Below are 19,145 nucleotides of genomic sequence, written 5' to 3'. Positions count from 1 at the left end.
CTTCAGAAGAAAGAAAGGATAAAAAAAGGATCACTTAGTAAAGCGTAGCACATAATAATAAAATTAATGAGAGCAGAACTGAGTCTAGCTGAGTGGTGCGGCCCAGTTTCTCATGGGGTTCCTGGAAAAAATTCATTGCTCACTCCTTCTTAGAAAAAAATCAGACTTCTGAGAAAAAAGTCAGAATTCTGAGATTAAAGTACTTGCAGTACCGTAGTACTAGTAGTAGTAGAAGAAAAAGAAGATAAATTCTCAGTTTTTTGCCATAACTATTCACTAAAGTAAAATGGAGTTACATGAATAACTGCTTATTATTTTGTCTCTTGTTACTATAATGACCAATATCCCCCTTATGCAAACAGGGACAGGTATATATGACTTGGTTCAAGTTTAAGAAACTGTCTGTATTATTCTGGAAAAACAAGTTCAGGAAAAACCTCTTGCATTTCAGCAACATATTTAATACTGCCATTGGACGGTGCCAATCCAGACTTCCCCAAAAGTTGATTCTGTTCATTTGGACGTAGCGTTTTCAGTGGGAGTGACTTCTTCTGTCACAGCTCACTGCAGGTTTCCCCAATCTTTTAAAAAGTCCATTTGCATAATGACTGAAACCAGCCCACTGAAAGAACAATGGGCCGGAAGGTCAGTTCCTTCATCCTTAATATGCAAATTCGCATAACTCTTATTTCTCTCTCATAATTCACCTGGATAATAGAGCATGCATCAAGACAATCCATACTTAAGAGTTGCAAAAAAAATGAGACAGTTTCTAGAGACCACTGATATTCAAGCATATTTACTTATCTCGCATGGTAAATTTGAAATATAAATGACACTAGAGTTGTGTCTAAACACTGATAAATAAAACAAGCCTCTGAATTGAGTGTTTTACTGCAGCATGTTTGCATCAAACTGAATAATCCTGCCAAAGACGAATCTTCTCCATATCGTGTTTGGAATGAGGATGCAGTTTGCCGTGTTCACCACATGATGGCAGGCACACATCACCACACTTTGAACCAAGTTCTGACCAACAAACTCTCACAGCATGGCCTCAGTGGTGTATAGACACTTAGGAACATTACAATCCAAAAGTCAGTCAACCTGCCTCTGGTATTCTCAAAACTTAGAGCGATGTGGTCGTCATATTCAAGTCCGGACAGGTTAACTGAATGAATGAATGACTCACTGTTCATACCTGCAAAATACAGGCTTTGGCACAGAGAAGCCTTTCAGGGGGTCCAACAGGGTGAGAATGAGTAGACAGAGTGAGATCAATGCCATCTGATTTCCTGCTGAAGCTAAGCCTGAGAATTAATGTAGCAAATTCATGCTGTTTCTTTTAAAGCACTGTGACGCTGTTCAATAAATAATCAGCTTCATAACAACGGTCCCATTTATCAAGACACTACAGCACATCATTTAAACATCTTTTAACCTAATCCTGCAGCTGTTTTTACACTGAGATGTGGGTGACCTCAGAAATCATCAACAGCGGCTTTCTATAGGAAGGTATGTGTGTAATCACACCAACTCAGGATACCGTTTAGAACAGCTCTTTATTTAATTCATGACTAAAGTACCGTATAACACTGGTAGAATTTATTATTATTATTTTTTGTATACAAGAACATGCATATGGGACACATGACTGGCCAGGCATCAAAATCAAACACGGGAGATGATGATACAGAAAGATTTAGATTTGGTGCCTGAAACTGAAAACTCATTCCCATCTCAGTCAACTGTTTCTCGTATACCAAAAGTCAGGTGTAAGGGTGTTCATGCACTAACAATGGGAGGTGGCTTGTATGTTTTTCAAATTGTAGGAAATTATGTCGCTGCTGATTTCCAAGTAGCACACAACAGAGTAGCGCGCTAAAGACTGAAGGCTTGTGGCATCGATGTTTTCACTGATAACCAAAGGGTCACCTGCAGAAGTCTGTGTGGTGATTTCTCTGTGTGGTGTACTTTCTTGTCTTTCTTGTAAAACGTATTCTGTGGCAGTGACATCTGTATACCCGTATCAGTCTATAGAGATGTAAGCTGAAGACCTTCTTATTAATTCTAGCGCTTGCCCTGAACAGCTGAACTCAGAGAGAAATCCAAGGAAGCTATGTGTGATGTGAAGAGGCCTGATTGGTTACCAGAGGGGGTTCTGTTTTTTCTGCGGAGCCATCTGTCACTGAATTCACACTCTCCCCACTTACCAGAGAGCTGCCAAAAGTCTCTAAACCAAGAACGCACACATTCAAATGCAAAGATATCTAGCTTACTAGGCACGCACTCAACGCTGTGCACAATCAGCTTGACAAGTTAATCAGCAAAAGCCACACAAAAACCTGAGCAAATGCTAATCTCTGCAGGCACAAAGTGGAAATGTGCTGACCTTCAGACTACCACTCCTGAGTGGGACACTTAGAGAACAGGCGAGTCTTTTGTGCAGCAATCAAACAATCTAATGAATCATTTAATGGTAATTTATTATTAGGTACGGGGAACACCTTTATTTGGCAGCAGTAACATGTCCAACTTATTATTGTTCCTACTTAATTCCGAGTATTGCTGTTTCTCCATAAAACACTTCAGTGAAATTCTACATCCTGTGACTTGATGCTAGTTTCAGTCAGATGCACTCACCTGCAGTCAACTGAGACAAAGACTGAGACTAAGACTAAGACTAAGAAGTCACTAAGACTTCACAGACTAATTTCTGTAAAATTTACTACTGTTGAATAGGATTGAATTCCACTTTAGCCTTTACTGTCAGAGACACACAAAGCCTTCTAATTGCAGCACCGGCTCCACTTTGTCTCATAATTTGTTATAAAGAATGTCATGGAAATTATTTATATTATATAATTATTATAGTGCTGTATTTAAGAAATTCGGGAAAAAGTATCTGTAATTGCACAAGTTTCAACAGAATACACGTTTGCAGTAGACTTTTTCTGGAAAATGCCAGAAAGTGACTTATTTGGTGCTTACCAATCTCTTTGCCTAACCGTGAGCGAAGGATGGCCCCAGCAGAGGTGACCACAGCACAGGTCTTGAAGCTTCTCTTGTTCTCCTTTTTGTACAGCTGCTCCAGGGGAAGGGATGGCACCAGACGAGCCCAGCCAAGTGAAGAGAAGGGTTGCTCCAACCCGTCTACTGTCCTCAGCCGGGCCTGATTCTTCAATTCACAAAGCAGCTCCTTGGCACTCTGAGCGGGCTTGCGATTCCCCTTGTAGGAAACATGGTGTTTGTTGGAGTTGACGTATTCCTTCATGGCACGCTGCAGTCGAAGACTCAGCATGCCCGCCGACACTCGACCCTTCCAGAGCCGCTTTATTAGCGAGATGGATTTGGAGAAATAGAATTCCTCCAGATCAGAGAAGTCATCACCGGCCACACTCTGTACTCTGTTCTTCCTTCTGTTTCCCAGATCTTCATCTTCATTTTCTTTTTCATCATCTTCCTCCTTGCCACCTTGGTATTGAGTGTTGCTGAAGTGGTTCTGATAGTCTGCAGTCTGTGACTGTCGCTCACGACTCTGGACTACAGGATCTGAGTGAGAACCCACATTTTCTGTACCAAAGGAAGACCAGGCTGCCAGGCTCTGTGGGTCAAGATAGTCCTGGCGACTTACTTCCTGGCTGCCATAAACAGCGTAAGGAAGATTGTTTGGGTTCTGGCTCATCTCCAGGCTGGTCTCTGGGGTCCCGGACTTGGCGAGAGGCTCCAGCTCTGGTTTATCTCTGGGATACGTTGTAGTTAATGGTAAAGTCAGCTTTACCATGGCATGCTGTTGATGGGAGGCCTGTATGGAGGCCAGACGGCGTGTGTCTGGGTGCTGGGAGAGTAAAGCACCAGCAGAAGTCAGGGGCTCATCCACACGAGCATCCAGGAAATACGACAGGAGGGCGAGAAAGAAGAGAGCCCAAGCCAGTATTCCCACCAGCATCAGCCTCCGCCAGTGCCTCATACTGGACTTCATTACCTCTTTCTCACATGCACGCCAGCTCTGTGGGCCCACCAACATCAAGTCCCACAGCTAGGACTTACCCCAGAGGTCAGGTGGAGGGCCTGTAAAGGAAGCACAGTTAAAGACCGATAGGAAACCCAAAAAATCTTGTACTTTGCAGCGAGAGGTTGGAAATACTCACCTGAACTGACGGTTTTATTTCTCCCTGTCCATGTGTCTGCCAGGATATAACAGAACCCTGTGAAAAAGAGAGGTACTAATTAGTTGAGGCAGCGTGCACATGCATGCATGAGGGGATGTGAGCATGAAACCATACGGCTCACACAGGAAACCACTGTCTGAACACAAGAACTTGGCCGCTTTCCATTTGCAACTAAAGAGAATTTTTAAAGACTGGCCCCATTTATTAGATGTAATCAAACTTCCCTTATGTAAGATTGAAAGCTCCAGACTTTAAAACTAAAGCTGCTCCGGCTGTGTTTAAATGCAACATACAAAGATGAAATACAATTTGGATCATTGGATGAATTCCCCAATTTAATAAACAAAAACAACTTTTCAACAAGTTTTCCCATGGAAGCTTGTTAACGTGAGGTCTGAAGGTTTGAACAACAGGATTTGAAGGAAACTTTAAGCCTCCACACAAAAGCTTCAAAGGAAGCCTTTCAGGTGGAAGCTTTGTTTAAATAGTAGCTTTCAAACTGACTTTAACGGCAACCACAATGTTGTGGGGGTTTTCTGTTGCTGTGTCACAGATCGGCAGTGGAGTATCGTGATTTTGTCTTTAACCCTTTAAGACCTACCATAGAACCAAGTCCGCCAAAGCTTATATTATATTTTTACATGCTGTGGAGCCATTTTTGGGAGCATTTCAAGTTGCTATACATTAATACAACCATTATAGCCCAAATTTGAATAATATGTCTGCATTAAGTGCATAGTAATTACATAAATTGCAAAAAAAGTGCAATAAACTACAAAAAAATTGAAAATCGCTTTTGTTTTTTTTAACATATATTTCTAGTTAGAGAAATTTAAGAGGCTTATCCCGCAAAACTGTAAATACAAAAAAGTTGCACAAAATAGTTTCCCACCACAGGAAATTTATTTTGAGTGTCTTCATAGTTTTATTTTTGAAATACACCAATTTTTATATACTGCAGGAAAAACGAAAATGAATATTATACTGCAAATTTGCAAAAAAACAGCATATGCATCAAAATAAACTATTTCCAGCAGTGCAATATGAGTCCTAAGCATCCCAGAAACGACACAGAAAGTCATAAAGTCAAACATAACTTTTAAAAACACTAGTATAGGCTCATGAGGCTCTGATAGTAAAAAAAACTACATTTCCGCAAAATGACGTCACTTCTGGTTTCGGGCAGGTCATGGCGGACATGCGATAGTTCACGCTGATGAACGTAGGAAGTGTTACGAACAGCTGATCGGATTGGCAAAGCGTGTTTCTGGAATATTGTGTTTTTGTTGCTGCAAGTGCTTTTTATGCAGTTTTTGCAAAGCTATATGTGGAAGGAAACTGTGACCGAGGACAAGCTGATGGCATAAGATGTAAGTACAACTCCTCCGGTTTCATATGCAAAAAAAATTATTGCGCTAGCTTACGTGGTTGCAGAGCTACCGGGATTTAACAATAGTTACGCAAAACAGAGCGTGCCCGCTCCCACCGGTTTTAAAGGGTTAAAGTACTTTCCCCAAGATGTACACAGTGATGAACCACATGGCTGATCAATTAGTAATGCTTTACATCACTGCTACCTGCTGCTAAATGAACATTTAATTGATTCATGAGATGATATAACCCATAAGGAGGCATGAGGACATTTTAAAAGTTTATGACTCCGCCTCTAAAGAAGTTTGCATCTGTTTCATATTATGATGGCTTTTACTCTTTATGTTTATTCATAAAAAATGTGTAGCAACTAAATGACACATTTTTAGAAGTGGAATAGATTAATAAATACTTGTGTAAGTCCTGAGTGACCCACAGTTGTTTATATTTTTTCTTCAAAGGAGCTACACTTTTGCATTTTTTTCTAAAGTTCAAAAACCCTTGAGCAGGGTTTTTGAATTTCTTTGAAATTTGTCTTTATGCATTGGCTATTTTTTCATTCCTTATTAAGTCCAGTTCTTGTACCTGAACATTGATGAAACAATGGTTACTATAATCAAGAATTCGCCATTATCCTACTATTTACTTAAAATTATAGTTTAATTTTGATTAATTTCCTTCTTTTTTATTTTTCAAAAAAAGAAAAATTGTGGTATAGTCTTGTTTTTTTATGACACACCCACACACTTTTTTTTTTCTTAGTGAGGACATCTAATTGACATAATGCTTTCCCTAGCCACTTACCCCAACAATCACAAATGAATACCTAACTCTCGGCCTAAAACGTAACCATAACCTCATCCTAACCCTGATACTATAATCACATTTTGAGCCGCAAAAATGCCTTCAAACTCGGTCGGGCAATTTGCCCCTATAAGTGACTGTTGGTCCTCACAACTATAGTGGCGTGCAAATTCTGTCCACACACACACACACACACACACACACACACCTTAAGTCAGTCATTCCCAAACTTTTTTTACAAGGAAAATGTTTGCGCCCCCCCCGTGCAGGCACACGCACAAACACATCCTCCACATCCTCACTGGCAGGTATTACACGCAGTTACTGTCCCTCCATTTACAAAGGCAAAGGCATCACGGTGTGATTATTTTACGTGTAGTTGTTTTTTTCTGTGTAATAATATTCAACATTGCTATCAATACATTTTTCAAAAAATGCTTCTTTGTGCAAAGTGGGTTTAAAAACATAAACAGCTGTGGGATACTGTTTGTCCATGATTTGAACCTGGGGACAAATCGTGGCAGGATGAGCCTGATATTATTTGTATCCCACTGTAACTTTACTGTATAAAGAGCTAACATCTCCAAACTGTCAGGAGTAGTTAGTCATTACAACAAGTGTTTGTAAACTAAAAATCAAGAATGTGGGATACAGTTTGTCCGTGATTTGAAGAGTCCAGCGCTGCTCCCGATGAAGGGAAAACCAATTCTGCAAGAGAGACCTACCTCGGCACTTGTGCAGGTGAAACCAAAGGGAAGATGTGCTTCACCATATTTTCTAGTCTTTGGCTTAGAATGAAGTTGGTTTGGAAACATATTCAGCGATGCTTCATCTCCTGCTTTGAGTTTCTGTGGGCGCCCCGTGCTAGCAGTGTCCTAACGTTTTGTCCCCCCCCCGGCCCCCTTTCATTTCGCACCCCCCCTGCAATGGCTCTGCGCAGCTTTGATGATACTCTGGTGTACAAAACATTGGGCTCACTGATGGATTAAGGCATGAAATATACAGCAATGAAGGTGAATAAATGAAGCATTAAATTGCCTCACATCAGAGGATTACAATCACATGTAATTGTGAGTTTTGGTCTCCTAATGTGGAAGCATTTCTCTCTCTAGAGAGAGAAAGAGAGCAAGAATGGAAGACTGGCAGGAAGGAAAAGAAATAGCTCTGAGTATTAAGCCTCTTCTAGTCCTAATTACAGCTTCCTGTCTCTGCAGCTGCTGGGTCCTGCAGAGTACAGCACAACTGATCTCGGGTGCCCCTGTGGCCTTCCGCCCCTATGCGTTCACGCAGCTTCCAAGCTGTTCGCTCGGGGGCCACACAGGAGGTCAAAGCTCATCTGCTGACCCCAGTCAAGCAGGAGGAAAGCAGCAGGGAGAAACTAGGCTAGAGGGAGCAGGAACGGCATGAGAGAAAGAAATACACTGTGGAAACACACATCTGATTCCTCTGAGAACATTTAAATCCACAGTCAGGTGGGATTTTCATTGTAGGAGTTTTGACATGTCTACCACACTGGAGGTCAAATGTTCCTAAATGGAAAATGCGCCATTTAACACCTGAAAACAACAGCTGCAGTATGCCCGACACACAAAAAGCAAAGACAAAGTGCAAAACACAAACCTAGCCAGTGGCAATGTTATCACCAAGCAAATGTCATCTAAATGCACCACTGAACCACTGCAGACTGTATGTGTGTGCTCCAACGCATGTCATGCAAGCATGTGTGTGCATTTGTAGTTTGCCTCACCTGGTTTCAATCAGGATGTGTGCTTCAGTAACTGTGAAACAACACAAGTGTGTGGCACAGATGGAGAGGCGGGGGCGGAGTAGAGAGCTATCTTCTGAGGGATACACAAAGAAACAACAAAACGGGAAACATGTAAGAGAGACGTTGCCAGACAGCAAAAGAAGACAAAATGACTTGGCAGGAGGCTGTGATGGACAAAGGAGGCAAACAGAATATAAAGCGTGGATCTTGTAAAGAATAAGACCGAAATCGAAAGTGGGTGTATGAAAGTGAAGCAGCTGAAGCTTGTGCAGTAGGAAAGAGGAGAGTGGTTAGCTGCTTGAATGTTATGGAATGCAAATGACAAAGCAAACATGTTCAGAAACCGGAAAACACCTGCACGTCTCTAAGAGATCTAACACAGTCAAATATGAAAATAACAAACATTCAAGCAACGCAGACAACAACAGATAAGAGTTCTCCCAGGGGATGCTGAAAAGGGCTTGTCACTGTTGCTACAGTTTGACTTAACTGAGTCACACTGCTGTCAAACAGCCATTGAATGAGCTAAAATATGTTTTTAGTTATTTAACATTCTGTGGTTTATATATTATTGCAGATATGTGCGATGTTTCTGTTTAGCCATGGCCTTTTCCTCAATGTGTTTTTAATTTCCTCTGAAAGTCCACTGAACCTTCAGAATTACTGGACATTTGGCTCAGAACCACATAGTATCAGTCTAAAAGTCTTACAATGCTTTGTTCTAACTTATTCTCGAGCTCGAAGTCAAGGTCACTGAGATTTGAACGTGTGCCAAGATATTTAGTGGACAACCTGTTGTACCAATTTTAAAATCCCACTTTGTCTCATTCTGTCATCACACACCCGTGAGAGAGATGCCATGGATCGACTGCAACAGGAGAGGGACCATCTAACTCGTTATCGGTGATGGTATCGGGGTGCATTAGCACCTATGGGATTGGCAATTCGCACAGCTGGAAAAGCATCACCATTTTTGAAAGATATACACAGGCTTTAGAGCAACAAATGCGCCTATCAAGACAACATCTTTTTCTTTTTTTTTGGACAATGCTAAACCGCATGCTGCATCCGTCAAAGGAGCATAGCTTCACAGAAGACCAGTCTGGGTGCTGAACAGGCCTCCCTCCAAACATCTGGAGCATCATGAAATGAAAAACACAAAAAGACGTAGAACTGTTAAGCAGGCAGAGTCTCATAACAGGAACGGGACACCAAAAGCTGGTCTCCTTATTTCCCAGATATTTACAGACTCTTATTTAAAGAAGAGGGGATGCCACACAGAGGTACGCATGACCCTGTCCTGACTTTTTAAAAATGTGTTGCTGCCATCACTCTCAGAATGACATTTTTGCCCTTCTTAAAATGTTGTTTTCTTGATTTAAATATTTGATTTGTGTGCTTTGCTCTACTGTGAATACAATATGAGTTCATGACATTTGCAAATCATCACATCCTATTTTCAGTTTCAGTGTTATACACAGCTTCCCAGTTAGAGATATCGCCTGTAGTTATAAACAGTTCTAAATGCAATAACACAAAAATGAATCAACCATTTCTTTACTTTATTTTGTTCTACCCATGTACCCCCCACCCCCGGCTGGATGAAAGATGAGCTCAAAAGCTGATGTGCTCAGCTTTTGCAGGTACCTCATAAGGGAGTAAAAAAGTATTTTTGTAGCTTGTCTGCCGGTCCTCTGCCAGGCGTTCGTGTTTAAATTTTCTGGGAGGAGTGATTGATTGTCCTAAAGCAGTCAGAGAAAGCCCTTGTGTTGCTTCCTCATTAGTTCACAAAATCATATATCAGTTTAACCCTCTCTCTATTTATCTTCCATTAGCTTGAACTTCAGTTACTTATCAGATCAAGAAGTGCAACAGTGCATGTAAATGCAGGTAACCACCATCACATAACCGCAGTCAAACTGGCCTGTTGACTTGATAGTTATAGTAACATATTATTTACCTGTGTTAGAGAGTTTGAGTGAAAAACAATTCCTGAACAAGAACAAGTAAGTGCCATATTCACGTGAAACATTCACATTTGTGACATCTACAGTGGGGCAAAAAAGTATTTAGTCAGCCACCGATTGTGCAAGTTCCCCCACTTAAAATGATGACAGAGGTCAGTAATTTGCACCAGAGGTACACTTCAACTGTGAGAGACAGAATGTGAAAAAAAAATCCATGAATTCACATGGTAGGATTTGTAAAGAATTTATTCGTAAATCAGGGTGGAAAATAAGTATTTGGTCACCTCAAACAAGGAAAATCCCTGGCTCTCACAGACCTGTAACGTCTTCTGTAAGAAGCTTTTCTGTCCCCCACTTGTTACCTGTATGAATGGCACCTGTTTGACCTCATCATCTGTATAAAAGACACCTGTCCACAGCCTCAACCAGTCAGACTCCAAACTCCGCCATGGCCAAGACCAAAGAGCTTTCGAAGGACACCAGGAAAAGAATTGTAGACCTGCACCAGACTGGGAAGAGTGAATCTACAATAGGCAAGCAGCTTGGTGTGAAAAAATCAACTGTGGGAGCAATCATCAGAAAATGGAAGACATACAAGACCACTGATAATCTCCCTCGATCTGGGGCTCCACGCAAGATCTCATCCCGTGGGGTCAAAATTATCATGAGAACGGTGAGCAAAGATCCCAGAACCACACGGGGGGACCTGGTGAATGACCTGCAGAGAGCTGGGACCAAAGTAACAAAGGTCACCATCAGTAACACACTACAACGGCAGGGAATCAAATCCCGCAGTGCCAGACGTGTTCCGCTGCTGAAGCCAGTGCATGTCCAGGCCCGTCTGAAGTTTGCCAGAGAGCACATGGATGATACAGCAGAGGATTGGGAGAATGTCATGTGGTCAGATGAAACCAAAGTAGAACTTTTTGGTATAAACTCAACTCGTCGTGTTTGGAGGAAGAAGAATACTGAGTTGCATCCCAAGAACACCATACCTACTGTGAAGCATGGGGGTGGAAACATCATGCTATGGGGCTGTTTTTCTGCCAAGGGGACAGGACGACTGATCCGTGTTAAGGACAGAATGAATGGGGCCAAGTATCGTGAGATTTTGAGCCAAAACCTCCTTCCATCAGTGAGAACTTTGAAGATGAAATGAGGCTGGGTCTTCCAACATGACAATGATCCAAAACACACCGCCCGGGCAACAAAGGAGTGGCTCCGTAAGAAGCATTTGAAAGTCCTGGAGTGGCCTAGCCAGTCTCCAGACCTCAACCCCATAGAAAATCTGTGGCGGGAGTTGAAAGTCCGTGTTGCTCGGCGACAGCCCCAAAACATCACTGCTCTTGAGAAGATCTGCATGGAGGAATGGGCCAAAATACCAGCTACTGTGTGTGCAAACCTGGTAAAGACCTATAGTAAACGTTTGACCTCTGTTATTGCCAACAAAGGTTATGTTACAAAGTATTGAGTTGTATTTTTGTTATTGACCAAATACTTATTTTCCACCCTGATTTACGAATAAATTCTTTACAAATCCTACCATGTGAATTCATGGATTTTTTTTTCACATTCTGTCTCTCACAGTTGAAGTGTACCTCTGGTGCAAATTACTGACCTCTGTCATCATTTTAAGTGGGGGAACTTGCACAATCGGTGGCTGACTAAATACTTTTTTGCCCCACTGTATATGAGCGGTCCCCAACCTTTTTTGCGCCACGGACCGGTTTATGCCCGACAATATTTTCACAGACCGGCCTTTAAGGTGTCGCTGATAAATACAACAAAATAAAACTAGTACCGGTACCGAAAAAAATAAGATTTATTCATAACACATGTGAAAAGATCCAGGAAAACAGAGTTAACAATAAAAAACGATAACAAAATAACGCTGAAAACCGATAAAAACCCTGAAAACTATACATTTCACACCTGAGCCTCAACTCTCGCGGCCCGGTACCAAACGACTCACAGACCGGTACCGGTCCGAGGCCCGGGTGTTGGGGACCGCTGATCTATATAACATGCATATGTCAACATTTGGTATCAAGTCCCAACACTTCCACAACAACCAAGAGTAAACACTCCATCTTCTCTTACTCATAACCTAACTATGGACAACTATTCACAAAAATTACAACTGAATATTTCACTTTATTACCAGTGCAATATTTTTCTCTTATCTTTTCAATGTTTTGTTTAACATTTTAAAATCAAAATAATATGATCAAAGTAAGTCGCTGTCTGTACCTACCTTGGCTCTATAATCTTAGTGTCATTCTTTTAAGTGCCTTTTTCGTTGCCATCCAAACTCACATTTTTGTACATCTGAGCATCCTGGTATAGGGGACATGTGAGGACCAGGACCTGGATCTTATTCTGAAATTTTATGTGGCTGTTTTCTAAATATTCTGTATTCCACTAGAGTCTTCTTTACTTTGCATGCCAGGTGAGGCTTTATTTTCCAAAAAGGTCACTTATTCTGAACCTGCTTTCCTGAATGCCGTACACGCTCAGACGCCCAGCATCCACGTCTATCATTCTAGTCTTCTTGACAGAGAATATCACAAAAATATATATAGCATTTTTATTAAAAAAAATACTTTTACTACTCTGCACACAGTGGTTCAACAACCAATATAAAAACTGCAAAACCAAAATAAACTGTATATCATCTATGATAAGGAAAAGAAGATAGCAACTGACGTTTAGCAGGGTGTCCAGATAGTTACCTTTGGGCCATCTTTCCTTGTTTTGTTTTTTGAGGCAAAATACCATAAAATAATAACATCAGGATAAGGTTGTTTTTTTTTGTATTGACTTATGTTGTGATAGTGTTTAGTTGGGCATTTAACATTAATATCAGCTGTCTTCAGTATATTATGTAAGAGGTTACCGTTTTATTTATACTACACGTTATTATATAACGTTTATAAAGTTTATGACATGCTCTATGACACTGAAAAGCAACAAAGTGCACAAATCCTGCATAAACTAACAGACTTTTAAGAAGTCCCTCCTAAAATTAGCTGAACTGTGAGAAAATTAGTGTTCAAGAAGGTACTTGTATGACTAATGTTGTGGTTCAGACAAAGTGTTATAGGTGTAATTGTTCCTGAAGAGACAGAAAATTGCTCATAGTGTTATAAAAGCTGCACACACCCATGGTTATGTTTTACAATTATTATTTTTTTAATTCACACTGATTGGCTTAAAAAAAGCAAACGACTATGCTACAACTGTGTGATTAGCATAATGCAGCACTGTTAGGCCCCCTAACGTCTCCCTTGACAAAGAGTCCCTGGTTTGTGGTCTCATGCACGTAGGTGGAAACACTCATAAGAACCACTGGGCTGCTTTTCATACACCAATCTTTTATCTTCACTTAGTTAAAAAAAACAAAATCAGGATGACTTTTCAAACAGCGGGGCCGACGTCATTTCCTCCTGCATGAATTGCATTTAAACCTGCTGAGATCAATATGATGTAGTTGTCTGTATATGGTCCGATGATGGTGTCGATTTGCGTAGCTCTTCGCCAAATTAGATATGATTATGGAAATTCTGCCTACAGAACGAGCACATTGCTTACACATGCACCATCTTTTTTCCAAGGCAAGGGCAAAGCATGAACAACAGTAGCAGACATGTCCAGTTATAGTTATTATTAAAACTGTCACCTGGGTAGTTAAAGACAGCTCTGCAAAGCTCTGCATAGCACCAACACTGAACCACAGTCGAGCCATAAAACTGCAATGTGACTCCACAAGAGAGGCAAGAAAGAGTACAATATAGAGAATATATTTATAGTTACATTTCTTTTCCATTTCTTTTACATAACCACATTCCTTGAGCATGCCTTGCAGCTCCCTGCTGTAATATTCTCAGCACGCTGAACTCCAGCCAGTATCTGGCTGCCAGGTAAGAATAGCCCTCGGGGGATCCAGCTGCACACCATCTCAGAGAATCCACTTTACAGCACCCTGCTGAGGAACTGGTGAGGGGCAGCCTCGATACAAATACTTTTATCATGGACGCCTTGAAAAATTTCTCCTGCAAGTTAATATAAGTCTCTGAAGAGGTTCTGGCTTTGGCTTAAGAAGCAAGAGCCACATAACATTTACAGAAAATAAAAATGGAAATGCTGAAGATGGATCATAGGAACATGTTTGTGAGGCTCGCTGAATTTAAGAAGAGTTATTCAGTGAGTGGGCCGACAAAGATTAATATTCGATGTTTAACACATCATCAGAAAACAAAAGAGAAGCAATAAAAGAGTTCTATAAAAGATACGGTTGAACCGAAAGCACACAGAGTAATTATCGCAGGCTTGCTCTGAAGCAGTGCTTGCTTTCGGTCCCAATTTTTCCGCACTGCATTACAATAGACGGCTGCACATTTTCTGAACTACTACACGAACCAAAGGACTTGTTCCTAATAAAATATTGAGCACTCAAGAGCGGAGTTCTTTTCCATGTGAAAGAGTTTTTTAAAAAAATAAATAACACTGAATTTCTTTAATATTTGCCTTGCAATGGTTCAAACTGCCTCTAGTAGCTGTAAACTAATACATCACCGCGAGGTAAAAAGAAAAAAACTAAAAGGAAAAGGCAACAAGATGAGGTTCACTAAGAATTTGTGGACCAACAAATCGAAGAGTGAACCGTGTGGTCAGCTATTGTAGATACTCGAATTCATTTATGAACAGGTTAGAATTTTACAAGCCAAGTCTCCCAGGATTATGGGAAGAGAGCATAGTGTAGTATAAATGCAAATGCAGTATGTGCTCCACATAGTGTGGGAAATAGATTTTCCAGTGATGTATTACATGAGGGAGACTGTTAGAAATAGGCTGAAGCAGGAGGGGCTGCTGGATGGGTGAATGCACCCTCACTGCTGGGACCCAGAGTTATTTATGAACTTGAACTTAAAGAGTGTATTTTGGAGAAGTTTTAACACCCAAATTGTATTTTGATCTCAAGCATGCTTTGGATTTATGCTCCATCCAAAATTTATTTTAGCTGGTCCCAAGGCTGCTCACCCCACATCTGATGCCAACACCAACCATAATCTTTTAAAATAGATCTGACATTCACACCCACTTGACCATGTGAATGGCCGGCCCTCCGCAGGTGAGCGAGCAGAGAGGTATTGTACTCCTCTCCTGTGGACCTTTTCACATACACAAGCCTGTGTAAGATGATGGGATGCATTCCAATCCGAGTGTGCGGCCGATGGGGATGTCTATGAACGCATTTGATGTCTGACTTGGTTGGACAGCATATCTGAAGAGCTAGTTCAGAGAAACTACGCACTGGCCCCTAACACTGAAGTGCCTGTCAGCGTGCATGGGAGCTTCCAAAGTCTGCCCCATATACACATTTTCCAGAGTTCAAAAACTGTGCATTTGGAACTGCCATTTATTATAAATAAATAGAGTTTATTCATAATAAATGGCAGCTTGTCTTATCCCAGGAATTTGTGTCTATTGGGATGTGACCGAATGTCTTTCTGGAGGCAGATGAGAGCTGCATGAAGTGGCGTGCAAGAACGGAGGGTGTTTTAATCTGCCTTCAGCTTAGACTATTCTAACGGGTACAAACATCTTTAGACACGTCCAGCTACTATGAAGCTCTGCGTAATGTGCAGCAGCGTGAGGCGAAACAGAAAGTGGTGAAGACCCTGCCGGTGCCCCAGACCCCGTTTCAGAAGCCAGGTTTCAATTCATGCTGCAAACTCTGAGTTTCTCTCCAACTCGTTTCTTCTGACAGCATCTGAATCAGTTCTTCTTTCACTCAGTTTCACTCTTTCACAAGTGGAGCGAATTAGGTTCCAGGAGTTTATGTTTCTACAAACACTGAAATCACAGTTAGACATTAGTTCATTTTTTTTAGTAACATGGCTGCTTTGACATGATTGCAATTGCTGTTTAAATATAATTGATCTGCATAAAGCTTTAGACACACAACACAACAATCAATCATTTGTCACGTTGCAGTCAGTCACACTGAAGAAAAACTGGCTGTGACATTTGAGAAGCTGAAGATGAAGCGAGTAATACCAATAAAGATTAGCCTGAGATGACTAAATGTTTAAACTACGTTTTTAAAAGCTAGTTGGAGATAGTCAGACATTTTCAAATATGTTGACACGCCTAACTATATTTATAGTTGGGGCTTGGAAATAAAAAGACAAAGACATGGTCACATAAAGTCAATAAAACTAAAAGGGAGACGACACAAAAGCACAGCGTTGAACCAAATATCATGGTGAGTTAGAGTCATGTCAGATTAGGTAAACGCACACAGCATAGAAGCAGCAGCTGGCAGCAGCAACACATATGCTAAATTAGAACGTGCAATACTGCAGATTTCGGTATAGAGCCGATACGAAATAAATACAGGGTCTGTTCTGCCGCTACAATATACAGATACTTTTACCACATAAAGCTTATATAGGGCAGAGCAGCGTGTCATGATTTATGAGATAAATCATCATCAATATGCAAATTCTGAATACATTTTAAAGACCAATAAATCACTTTTACTTTTCACAGTAGTGATTTAACACGATCAAACACGCCTTTCGGCTTTTCCATTTTGAAACTGGGTTTTTTGGAGACCTGGAGTGTAAACGTGCCCGTCTTCAACAACTTCTGTTGTTTAAATGTGCTATAGGCTATAAATAAAACAACACTTTTAACACTTTAAGTCTATACAGAAGAACTGATATAATTTGAGATTATATTTTGTATTATTGTGTACATTATTTATTTGGAACTGACTAATGAATTAACTTTTCCATTTTGTTTGTAGGACTAGTAGCTTTTGACTGATTAGATTTAGGATTTTCTACACCTTTGTTATTTATTTAAAACACATTTTTATAAGCTTCTGACAGAAAAGAAATATTTCAACCCAAGTTAACCTTATCTCTTCACTTTGGAATAAATATTAACCTTTAAGCTTGACAGCAATATGTATGTATGTAAACCACCTGAATCAGTCACATGACACAGGATGTGGATTCTACCTGTTGAAAATTCAAACTAGGTAAAAGAAATTAGCCATGTTAGCACATAGCAAAAGATAAAAAAGACACTACAAAAAAAATGATATCCTCTGTTTAAAAATGTAACAGTGTTTATTATACCGGTAGCGTGGTTCAAGCTAACTAAACTGACTCTGTTCTGTTCTTTGAGATCAACCTCGTGGTCCACGGTGACACACATTCATATTCCTCGGTCAACTGGATTCAAATGGAAGCTTTGCTCTCTATTTACCAGTTGCCATGGTGCATCCCGAAGCTCTGCTGATGATCGCTTTTTCCCCCTCTACTCATGCACACACTTAACTCGGGGTGAACGCACTCAGAGCAGACTGAACTTATTCTGATCAGCCTTCACGGAACTAAGTTGAACATCTCTGAGTTAATCTGCTCTGATATGTTTATGGCTAAAGTCAGAACTTGTTGGAACAGAGCCCTTTCCTATTCATTGCTTATTCACATCACCTAGTTCAAAGTCAAGGAGAATGTTGTTTTGGTGCAATTCCACCAACTAATCTGCATTTCACATTTCACGCATCACTCCCCTTCACATGAGCAGAACTTTTCCAGAAGAAGAGATTGAATAAATTACTCCAAGAGGCAAAAGAATAAAGTGTAAAAGTGATGAAACAGCTACACAGCCTTTGATCTCACCAATTAAACTGCTCTATATGAGACAGAGATGGAAATTAGCCATGTTAGCAACATACCAAATACAGACTCTGGAAACCAAAATCAATGCGTCCAATGTTTTTGGTCTGCCGACACGATTCAAGCTGTAAGTGTCATTAAGACAGACACACTTCCAGAGCCGGGGCCATTACTGGAACGGCTTCTTTTTTCTTTTTCTTTTTTTTAAATAACAGGGTTGGGTGGTGCATTTGTCCAATCGTCCAAAGTTAATGGATATTATTCAAACTTAGCCCGTCCAGTGCATAACATTTCACTGTACTGTACATGCTGCACTTTCTCATCTAATCTGGGGAAACTTGGTTGGTTCTGGATCTGACAAGGAACAAATGAGACACCGAAAATGAGAAGCAAGACATCAGAGGTCACTTGAATACGTGAGCTGAAGTGAGAAATTGAACATAAAGACGAAGCGCATGCAAAGATTAAATGAAGAGTGTCTCTCCTTCCTCGCTTCATAAGTGCCCTGCTGCAAAGTCCAGCGTACTTTTAGCCTCAGGAGGCGATGGAGTTATTACCATGTGGTACAGAACACTTCATCCTGTGTAATTACACTGGCAGTATCTGAGCTCTCCAAAGGGTCTGCTACACTTCATCACATCTTCAAACTTCAAAGAGCAGCTGATAAGAATAGCAAATAGACTGAAGCCCACATAAATGAGAAAGTGGCGACAGGATAATGTCAAAGCTGAAACGTTTTCTTGTGCTGGGAAAAAAAAACCCTCCAAAAAAAGAGCAAAACAAGTGAGCAGAAGTCATTTATCTAATGCAGGTAGTTGTTTTCTGACCCTGTCAGAGAGGAACAAGACGGGCCTGCTGACATATTGCATCTTTGTTTTTGCGGACATGTAGAAGAATTATTACTTTAATTCTTAAAACCTCCCTGTACATCCTATTCTAGTCCTGTCACTGAAACTCCAACACAATGACATAATGAAGGGCTTCCTCTTCCCTTCACTTCCATTTCCAATGCCCACCCCCACCACCACTACCTTCATCTGTGACCTACATTCAGTTGTGGTGCTGTGCATGCAGATGTAAGCGCAGACACCGCTTGGCTGGCTGTGATCACACCTGCGTGGCTTTGCTCTGACGTCGGTCATGTTAATATTGTACTGTACACATACAGAGAACTGACTGAATATTCCTCGTTGCTTGCTTGTAGTTATTGTAATCTTGTTTTGACTGTAAGTCTTTTTGTGGAAATGTGAATTTGTACTGGCATTAGAGAAACCGGCTCCGCACAAATGACACCTTTCACATGCACAACACAGCTAGTTCCAGCCAATCAACTGCCTGCCAGTCACATACGCTAATAATCACATGG

General features: G+C 40.8%; 1 protein-coding gene across 5 annotated transcripts in view; it reads right to left on the bottom strand.

Moving 5' to 3' along the window:
• Nucleotides 1–19,145, bottom strand: part of st6gal2a (ST6 beta-galactosamide alpha-2,6-sialyltranferase 2a) — a 42,596-nt gene that overhangs the window by 11,233 nt on the left and 12,218 nt on the right. For 2 of the 5 annotated variants that reach the window (XM_006788268.3, XM_035906757.2), the window contains 3 exons: nt 8,095–8,188; nt 4,152–4,208; nt 2,992–4,071 (listed from right to left, as the gene is read on the bottom strand). In XM_006788268.3, coding sequence (XP_006788331.2) covers nt 2,992–4,027 — 1,036 coding nt within the window. In that variant the 5' untranslated portion in view covers nt 4,028–4,071; nt 4,152–4,208; nt 8,095–8,188. The remainder of the gene's footprint in view (nt 1–2,991; nt 4,072–4,151; nt 4,209–8,094; nt 8,189–19,145) is intronic. The other 3 variants (XM_006788269.3, XM_006788270.3, XM_035906758.2) reach the window with 2 other exon arrangements.

Source organism: Neolamprologus brichardi, chromosome 16 (genome assembly GCF_056152115.1).
Source record: "Neolamprologus brichardi isolate AB-2024 chromosome 16, ASM5615211v1, whole genome shotgun sequence".
Lineage (NCBI taxonomy): Eukaryota > Metazoa > Chordata > Actinopteri > Cichliformes > Cichlidae > Neolamprologus > Neolamprologus brichardi.
The sequence above is the reverse complement of the archived record's forward strand: the minus strand, read 5'-3'. Positions and strand labels throughout refer to the sequence as shown.